This window comes from Bidens hawaiensis, unplaced genomic scaffold (genome assembly GCF_021521415.1).
Source record: "Bidens hawaiensis isolate Kalapana, Puna unplaced genomic scaffold, B.hawaiensis_p1.1 tig00113053_1, whole genome shotgun sequence".
NCBI classification, from domain to species: Eukaryota; Viridiplantae; Streptophyta; class Magnoliopsida; order Asterales; family Asteraceae; genus Bidens; species Bidens hawaiensis.
Genome location: NW_027504792.1, coordinates 1 through 9,641, shown reverse-complemented (window position 1 = coordinate 9,641; position 9,641 = coordinate 1). Strand labels below are relative to the sequence as shown.

The following is a 9,641-nucleotide window of genomic DNA, read 5'->3' as shown; positions in this document are numbered from 1 at the left end:
TATGAAAGTAAATAAACCACAAACACAGTTTTTCTGCAAAGCTTTGACTGCAAGTGATACGAGTACTCATGGAGGATTCTCTGTACCTCGCCGAGCTGCTGAAAAAATCTTCCCTCCTCTCGTGAGCAAATTTCCTTACGTTTAATTGGTTAACTTAATAGATGGCAAAATAGACGGATTTGTCTAACAAGTTTGGGTGAAATTGGAATGGGTCGGGTTAAGTTCACCCGTAACACTTCATTGCTCAAAAACTATTTCTTGTGTTAAACATAGTTATAAAAATTATACAATTAAAATTTTTGTTTAATTTCTTAAATAAAGCAAGTTAAAATATTATGCCCAAAAAAGTTACACGACTCGTTTGACCTATTTCCTTTTGAGCCAAGTCAAGTGATCAACATGTGTAAAAGGTCAAAATTGCTAAATATAGTTAACTCTGGAAATCTTTATGTTTAATTACATTCTTTTCTTGCCTTGAATTGACCTGTAACATTTCATTGCCCAGAAACTCTTAGAAAACTTTTAAATAATTCTCGTGTTAAACATAGTTACAAATGTTATATTTTACAATGATAATTAAGTTTCTTGAATAAAGGAATTTTAAAATATATTATACCCAATGAAAATACATGGCCCGTATTGACCTATTTCATTTTTTATCCAGTGGTAAACACGGGTAAAATTTGCAATTTGTAGTTAATTATTGAAATCTTTATGTTCAAACAAATTCTTTTCTATAATACAGGATTTTTCAATCACAAGAACTTGTAGCAAGGGATTTACATGATACCCAATGGACATTTCGTCACATTTATCGAGGTAAGCGTTTATAACTATCACAATCTTTAGTAAAGTAGTAAACCATCACCAACATCGAGTAAATGATTACATTAATTTAGGGCAACCGAAGCGTCACTTGCTTACAACTGGTTGGAGCCACTTTGTTAGTGGTAAAAGGCTTGTAGCCGGGGACTCGGTCTTGTTTGTTAGGTAAATACCTCTTAAATACATAGTAGTTCTTATATAATTATGAAGTTGATAAATGAAACCTTTTTATAGGGATGAAAATCAGCAGCTGCTGGTGGGTATAAGAAGAGCTAACACACAGCCAACCAATTTATCGTCTTCGGTTTTATCAAGTAACAGTATGCATATTGGAGTCTTGGCTGCTGCTGCTCATGCAGCGGCAAACAACAGCCCGTTCACTGTGTTTTATAATCCAAGGTAATTGATAGTAATTAAATTTCATAAATAAACCGAAATAATAATTAATTTATTTAACAGGGCTAGCCCTTCAGAATTTGTTATCCCATTAGCCAAGTATTATAAAGCCGTGTGCACTAACCAAATATCGCTTGGCATGCGGTTTCGGATGATGTTTGAGACCAAAGAGTCGGGAACGAGAAGGTAAAGGTGTAAGGTTGATATTTTAAATAACTTTTAATTTTATTATGAAAAGTAAAAAAAAGTTAATAAATTTTTAGAACCTTGAACCTTATAGGTTATAAAATGCAGGTATATGGGTACAATTACAGGCATCAGTGATCTTGATCCTGTTAGATGGAAGAACTCCCAATGGCGAAACCTGCAGGTATAGTAACCTACTTACAGAAGAATTGAGTCATTAATTTTCATGGTAAAATAAGTGGTTTGTGTCAATCGTGTAAAGTTGACGGGTTTCGGATTGGTGGGTTAGATCTTTGGACCCGAACTCGACTAGTATATTTATTTGTGTCAAAAGATATCAATCGTAAGTTTTCACACTTTTAAGATTGTTTAACCTGAACAAATCTCGTTTAACCCATATTTTTAAACAAGTCAGCCAGGTTGTAAATTGGTTGGAGGGTTGTAATAAATGTTTTTGTTTATATAAACAGGTTGAACAAGTCAGCCTATTTTATTAAACAAGTTAACCTGAGCATGGCCTGTATAATTAAACGGGTTAAATAGGTCAACTCGAACACACCCCATTTGTTTAGCAAACCAAACCTGGGTTACTTTCGTGTTGTGCTAGAAATTGCCAACCCTAGATACGACAAACTGCAAACTGCAAACTTATTACTTTCGAACGCAACTCGTTAATTTAATGCGTTACATACGACAAACTGCAAACTTATTACTTTCGTGCTGTGCTAGAAATTGCCAACCCTAGTGCTAAAAGTATACACTTTTGGTTTACACTTTTCAAATAAATAAAAATATTATCATTTCAGTAAGAATCTAGTTGACAAACTTTTTGAATAAAATGACTTTGGAACACTTTTAGACCCCTTTTCTTTCAAGCTAGTTTACTTTTGTCATACTGCTACTTGACCCGTTAAAGATAAAACATAACCTGAATCGACCGATTCATAACTAACGTTTTGTTAATCCATGTAGGTTGGGTGGGACGAGTCAACTGGCCGGGACAGACGTACCCGTGTTTCCGTTTGGGAGATTGAGCCCGTTACAGCTCCTTTTTTGATCTGTCCGACACCTCCTTTTTACAGACCAAAGCGTCCCAGACAACCTGGCATGCCGGGTATGTTGACTATATTTGTCTAAGAAAAACTTAATATTCACAATCATTAAAGTACACAAAAAGCCACAATACCTTGTGGCGTAGATTCTTTGTTGTCTTGTCCTTTTCAAGTCAACAAATGATTATTAATGATATGATAAAAGTCAAAAAAGATGAAAACCCATGATTAGTTTTAAAGAATATTTGACTTTTTTTAAGTTTGACTTTTAATATTCTACAGATGATGAATCTGACCTTGATAATCTATTCAAGAGAACCATGCCTTGGTTAGGCGAAGATATTAATAAAGATTCCGGTCTTAGCTTGGCCCAATGGATGAACATGCAGCAAAGTTCTACGCTTACTAACCCGACCCAGTCCAATTACTTGAGTCCATTATCGGGGCCCGTTTTGCAAAACTATTGCCCACCACAAATGATTTCTCAAAATAACTTGCAGTTCAATGGTCAAAGGTCAACAATGCCACTTGACCAGTTACAGAAGCTAACACTATCAGCCACCATGAGCCCGTTAGCCTCACTTATTCAGCCTCAGCCTCAGGCTCCGGCTCAGCAACAGTTGACCGGTCATAGTCAACAACTGGGTCAAAACCAAATTCAGTCTCAAGTTAATTCTCAAAATGTACTTCAACAGCAGTCACTGCAGAATCATCATCATCATCGTACTCAGTATATCCCACCAATAGCAATGCTATGGTAGGGTCTGAGGAGGGTAAGATGTAGACAGCCTTACCTCTATCCCATAGGGATAGAGAGGCTGCTTCCGGTGAGATCCCCGGCTCGATAGTAGTTTTGCATCAAGCCTTGGACATAAGGCACATAGCACTCAATCATCGGGACACCGGCTGATTGGTGCATGTGCCCTTGTCTTTCGGCTATCAACGCCAACACATGATGCCTGATTAACCTTCCGCCACTTTTAACGTTATTTTCACGAGATTAGTAAAATAACGTCAAAACTAGTGCAATTTTACTTTTGCCCACCCGAGGGTTCACACATATATACATTATATGCGCGCACCGCAAGCAGGGCGTAAATACATTATATGCGCGCACCGCAAGCAAGCAGAATCATCAGATGTATAGAAACCTTCAAGAACAGCAGCAGGCGGTTGTGGTCAGTCAAAGTCAAAGTCAAAGTCAACAGAACAATGTGCTGCAACCTCAGTTTCCAGATCAGCAAATTAGTCAACAGTTGCAGATGCTTTATCAGCAGAAACAATCACCATTGGGTCAGCAATCTACACAACAGCCACAAGATGTAAGTCAAAGTCAAAGCTTTATGAGGTCAATGTCAACCGATCAAACGATGGACACGAAGCCTCAAATACCCATCACACCGCTCTCTCAACAAATACCAAGAAACAATAGTCAACAAAATCTTCGATTTTCCCATCTTTCTCAACCAAAAATTCATCCAAACAATCAGATTTTGACACATGGCAGCAGTTTATTGAACGGGACTGCAAATGGAAACGGTCAATCTGGAATCACTGATGATGTCCCGTCATGCTCCACCTCACCATCAACAAATACTGGTCTAGAAAGTCAAAATGTCAACTTGGTCAAAGGCTCTTCATTAGTCAGCATCCCAAAAAGTCAAAGTCAAGGATTTTTCACCCCAACTACATACTTGAACAATATTAACGGGGCCCATACGGACTTCTTGGACAGTCCATCATCAGCAACTTCAGTTATTATTCCTCAGAACAATCATCATTTGCAAATACAAAACCCTATTCATTTACAGTCAGATCCACTAGACAACAACTTTGGAGTGCCATCACTGATTGTTGACCCGTTGACCACTAAAGAGTCAACCAGAGGTTTGACTTCGAACTCATTCGGAGTTCCAGATATGGATTTCATCCCCATCGACTCCACCTTTAACGAAACCAATTTATTGAACGGTGGCGTGTGGGCACCACCTCCACAGCAGCTTCAACGAAAGCGAACATATACCAAGGTTGGATTTCAATTGTGATTTACGTGAGTTGACTTTTTTTTTGACTTTTGAGATTGTGTGTCTAGGTTTACAAGCGAGGAGCTGTTGGAAGATCGATTGATATGTCGGCTTATTCAGGTTATGAGGAGCTTAAACAAGATCTGGCCCGAAGGTTCGGTATAGAGGGTCAACTGGAGGACCGACAACTGGCTGTTTGGCAACTCGTGTATGTGGATCATGAAAATGATGTTCTTCTAGTTGGTGATGACCCGTGGGAGTATGTTCATATTCTTCTTTTCTTATGCATATTATTGGGTAACGGGTCAAACGGGTTCGGGTCATATTAGGCTATTGTTAAGAACGGGCTCTAAGGCTATATTTGTAATTATTACTCACTAACTCATTGCTAAAAGCAATAACTTTTAGCAATTAGCATCAAAAGTATTAAGGAAACTTTATTCCTCAAAAGAGATTATTGCTACTTCTTTTTGGGTAAAATCCAAAGGAGACAAAAAGTGTTAACGGGTCGAAAGTATTAAGGCAACTTTATTCCCCGACAGTAGGCTGCATGCAAACGAGCTGAGCTGAAGCCCAAGCTTCGCTCGTTTAACTTATGAGACTCGATCTTGAGCTTGGATCATTTGTTATTTAATAAATAATTAATACATATTTCTAATTATTTTTATATATAAGTTTTAGTTTTACATATAACATAGTATGTATTATTTACTTATTGTTATCATAATTTTGTCTATTATGCTAATAATTATATAAATATATATTTATTATATTATAAGAAAATACAAAGAAGAAGCTTGGCTCGATTGGCTTTCAACGAGCCAATCTCGAGTGTCTCACAAGCGGCTTGGCTCGTTTACGCCCCTACCCAAAAGTGATTATTATCTTAACAGTACAGCTTTTTTAATGGTATCAATCACTTTATTTATCATTATCTTTTTTTATTATTTTGTTTATGTAGACAAAAAGTGTTAGCAGGTCAACCCAACCCAACCCAACCCAACCTGACCAATCAATACATTACTTAAATTTTTTCTAGTTTTCCCCTGCTAATGGGCCAACCCGGCCCGATCTGACCAAATTTGCGCTTTTCAACCCAGCCTGACCCGTTGACCCATTTGGGTTGACTCTCATGTAGCAAATTTCTTTCTCTGGCGAATATCATATTTACGGCTAGGTTCCGTTTGCAGGGAATTTGTGAGTTGTGTGAAGTGCATAAAGATATTGTCACCTCAAGAAGTACAACAGATGAGTTTGGATGGAGATTTTGGTGGAGTTCAAAATCAAAGCTGCAGCAGTTAAGAAGAAATGAGTTTAGTTGTTTTAAGAAACGGTAGCGGTAGGGTTCCGTGTATTGGTGATGAATAGTTGTAAAATTGTGTCACTTTACATAGGTAGAAAAAGCATTAACAATGAATAGTATTCTATTCAGAACCAGTTAATGAGTAAAGCTTAGTGCTTTCAGGTATTCTTCATCACTGCTTCTGGATCATCGAGAGGTTCGGTTTGCTCTTAGTTCTATGATATTTATGAAAGATTTCTTTGATTCACTTGCAAATCTAATTTTAAATTCTTTTAGTCTGATCAAAGATATATGATGGCTTTGACTCATGATTTAACTTCAATGAATTCTAAACAGCATAGATCTAGATCCGATGAACCAATCGGCCCTAAGAAAGATTTGTCACCAAAAAGACAACATTAATATGTTCAGAAAAAACTGAAGAAATCAACATTTCAGTTGTACATTCAAATTACATTAGATAAAAAAGGTATTAAAATACATCGAGTTGGTCGAATGTTAAAATGAGACGAGAAAAAAAAACAGACGCTACGATTTTGCAGTATACGCTCATGCTACTATTTTCATTAATATAAAAGAGAACCCGTACACAAACTAACTGAAACATGTCTAAATCAAACAAGAAACATTGACATACACTTATAAGATTTGAATTAACATCCAGGTTTTAAATATATTCACTTTAGACTCAACTAATCATCGGTTCCGAACTTGAAGACGAAAGCATATCCAGAAGTGAATTCTGTGGTGCGAGCTCTTCGTGCCACAGTGGAAGCGTGTCACCCGGGTAAAAGTTTCGAGTCACACCCTCTGAATTTATCTACACATTATACAAACATTTTCAATAACATTATATACAACTTTTTCCTATAAGAAAAGGGATGATTTGAATTAATACAGTAATAATAATAATTATTATCTTTTAAAGGTTTAAAAAGATTAAAAATCTATTTGTGGATGAAGGTAATTAATATGTAAAAACTCACAATTACTGTACGGACAACTCCACCACTAGCACCATCTCGAGCAATCGCAAGAGAAACAGCCTTCACCACCAATTTCTGCAATAACAAAATTAGAAATATAAACCCTAGCTAAGTGGTTAATGGAAATTGTGATTTTCATAAACTTTAGAATACGCATTTATGTAGCAATAACCGGCACTAGCAGCTATAAAAATCTGATCTTTAGATCCTAACATCATGTCATGTAGAGTAAATGAGCCGAGCCTGAACCTCACCTCAAGCTTGAGCTCGGCTAATGAGTAGTTTTTTCAATCTCAATATCAGCTTTCTATTATTTATTAATTAATTTTTAAATTTTGAATTATTTTTATATATAAACCTGATATATAGTTTTTTGTTATTTTACCATAACTTTCTAAATAATAATAACTATACAAATACGTATTCGATAAAATTATATTAGTAATAGGTTCGCTTTAGGGCTCACGAACCAGGTCAAGCTCGAGTCCGGGCTCATTTGTTAAACAACCTTTTTTAAGGAACGATTTGAGCTTTTAACAAGCTGATCACGAGTAGCTCACGAGCGGCTTGGCTGGTTTACATCCTTCCCCCCCCCCCCCCCCCCCCCCCCCTCTCCCCCCCTTTTGTCACTAGTGCAATGCAACAAATCTCAAAAACTTATATGCACAAAAGTATGTAATATGGACCTCTGCTTCATCTTTTGTCATCCCATCTTTCCATTCTTGATCAAAGAAGCCATACAGATATGTAGAGCCGGATCCTGCATAAATCATACAGAAATGAAGGATATTTAAAAACTGGTGTGAAACATGTGACTACTGACTAAGAATAAACATGAAGGTCAAATAAGTCAAGTCAACAAAAGTCAAAGCCAAGAAATTTGACTTTTGTTTGATAAATACACACCTCCAATTGCAAAAGGTTGTTCAACAATTGTTCCACCAAGAGGGATTCCATATATTTTACCACCTTCATATTTGTCCCATCCGCCAACAATCAACCCGGTTTGTAACATATTCTGCAATATTATTATTAATACAATTAAGTCATAATTTCTAATATGTAAAATAACTTAACAAATAAGTAAATGTTAATAAGCATACGATAATAAGTGTATACAAACCTTGTTGCTGTATGATAATAATCTGGTAAGATTGGCAGCAACTTTAACAGTTGCAGGCTGGCCAAGTTGCATCCTGTATCCAACAAAAAATAATTTTTACGTATAGGAATCTAACAGTTAAAATACGTATAAACTATTAATACAAATTCATAAGGTTCCTTACGTGTGTTGATGAAGAAAGTGGCGCACATAATCGGAAACAATTTGTGAATCTGCAGCCTGAAAATGCAACAATCATATAAAGGATATAAAAGGATTCCATTTGTTGATATCCTAATAAAAAATAACTATATTTTATATTTCAAAATTAAATATTTTAATCATCAGCAAGTAATCCCAGTCTCGTATATGTCAGGTACCCGTTACACATTACCTGTTAGGTTCGCGGGTTTCCCAGCAGGTATCGGGTATATACCAATTTATGATCTCATATGGTTAAAAATTACACATTAGAATTCTCATTACACGAAATCCAATCTTAAGCCAACCAGAAAGACCGAGTTGAAATAACAAATACTTGATACATTTCTAAAAAGTTTTATATCTTTAACTTCAATAAGTTTAAGTTATAACTTCACATTACCATTTATTATGTATGTTAAAATTGCATAATACAAAATGTTTATAATATATTAGACGTGTCAACGAACGGGACACTCTACTGGCTTAACCTGTCCGACTAGAACCAGCCACCGAACCACACGCTCTACTAATTCACTAGCCTGGGTCAAACTGGTTGAACCGGACTTAAGATACAGACAAAATATAAAGGGGCACAACTTCATAGAATGGTAACAAACTTTCAAAAGTGTTCCAATTAGGTCACTCAACTTTCTTGTTTGATTAAATTAAAGGTTTAACATGTTTTTTAGCCTTTTTCTTTTTTGTTTCACATAGGAAAGCTTTTTATCTTTTTTTTGAAGTGACAGCTAAATGGCGACGTGAATTTTATTTTTTATTTTTAAATTTTAATATAACTAACGTTTTTTTAAATTTTTTAAATTTAACTACATATATTGCAAATTCCGAACCCCACATCTTATCCTCCATTTCTTTCTTGACGCACAAAAAAATCGGTGAGATTTGATTTGAAGATTTAGTGACCCGATTTGGGAAAAATATGCAACCTAATTGGAACACTTTTGAAAGTTGGTCACAGATTTTCCCAAATATAAAAAAGCCAAAAGATTGTCCTAATCTCTATATTTGACTAGAATCATAAGGGGGTGTTTGGGATTCCTTATTTTACCTTGTTATAACTTTTCATTAAGTTAATAAGTTACAAAAGTGTAACTTATGGAACTTTTCCTCTCACAATATAAGCAACCCCAAACACCTTATTACTTCTCAAAAAGTTAATAAGTTATAAGTTGGTGAAAAAAAGCAATCCCAAACACCCCCAAAGTACCAATATAAATTAGAAACCATATGGCCATGAAAAAGAAAGTTCATTAAATAAAACAGTTAATTGAATATCGCAAAACTACATAAATATTATAAAATTTATCTGTATATATAATTAGTATGTATATGTACATCAAACATTAATACGCTCAAAAGAGAGGACAATTTATACCGATCCAGATCGACACAAGTAAACATTATCGGTCAGTTGAGTGATCTTGTCCGAAGCTCTATTCACCACGTATAGCCCTATACAAATTCAAATTCCAAAAGTTTTATTCAATTAGAGCTCGGCAATTGTAAAACACGTTTGAAAAACAGGTGAGGTTTGGGTTGACCCGA

The 9,641-nt window shown here is 35.6% G+C and overlaps 2 protein-coding genes across 2 annotated transcripts; one reads left to right on the top strand and one right to left on the bottom strand.

Moving 5' to 3' along the window:
* The first annotated feature begins 629 nt into the window (after positions 1-629).
* LOC143608248 (auxin response factor 5-like) lies at positions 630-5,892 on the top strand. The gene is made up of 11 exons (XM_077083353.1): positions 630-676; positions 746-819; positions 900-990; positions 1,060-1,224; positions 1,285-1,407; positions 1,516-1,591; positions 2,380-2,521; positions 2,742-3,162; positions 3,583-4,486; positions 4,552-4,742; positions 5,674-5,892. Exons 1-11 carry the CDS (start codon positions 630-632, stop codon positions 5,783-5,785), a joined length of 2,346 nt encoding a protein of 781 aa, XP_076939468.1. The 3' UTR covers positions 5,786-5,892.
* A 525-nt stretch (positions 5,893-6,417) lies between these two features.
* LOC143608247 (proteasome subunit beta type-6-like) lies at positions 6,418-9,548 on the bottom strand (the record flags this gene model as incomplete). The annotated part of the gene is made up of 7 exons (XM_077083352.1): positions 6,418-6,606; positions 6,773-6,847; positions 7,459-7,532; positions 7,679-7,790; positions 7,896-7,968; positions 8,059-8,114; positions 9,472-9,548. Coding segments are annotated over 7 exons (599 nt in total), but the record flags the coding sequence as incomplete, so codon positions are not given.
* Positions 9,549-9,641: the final 93 nt, after the last annotated feature.

Coding starts and splice junctions, on each gene's coding strand:
- LOC143608248 (XM_077083353.1), top strand. CDS start 630: ATGGCCCGTATTGACCTATTTCATTTTTTATCCAGTGGTAAACACGG. Junction 991..1,059: donor GACTCGGTCTTGTTTGTTAG/GTAAATACCTCT, acceptor ACCTTTTTATAG/GGATGAAAATCAGCAGCTGC. Junction 3,163..3,582: donor GTACTTCAACAGCAGTCACT/GCAGAATCATCA, acceptor GCGCACCGCAAG/CAAGCAGAATCATCAGATGT.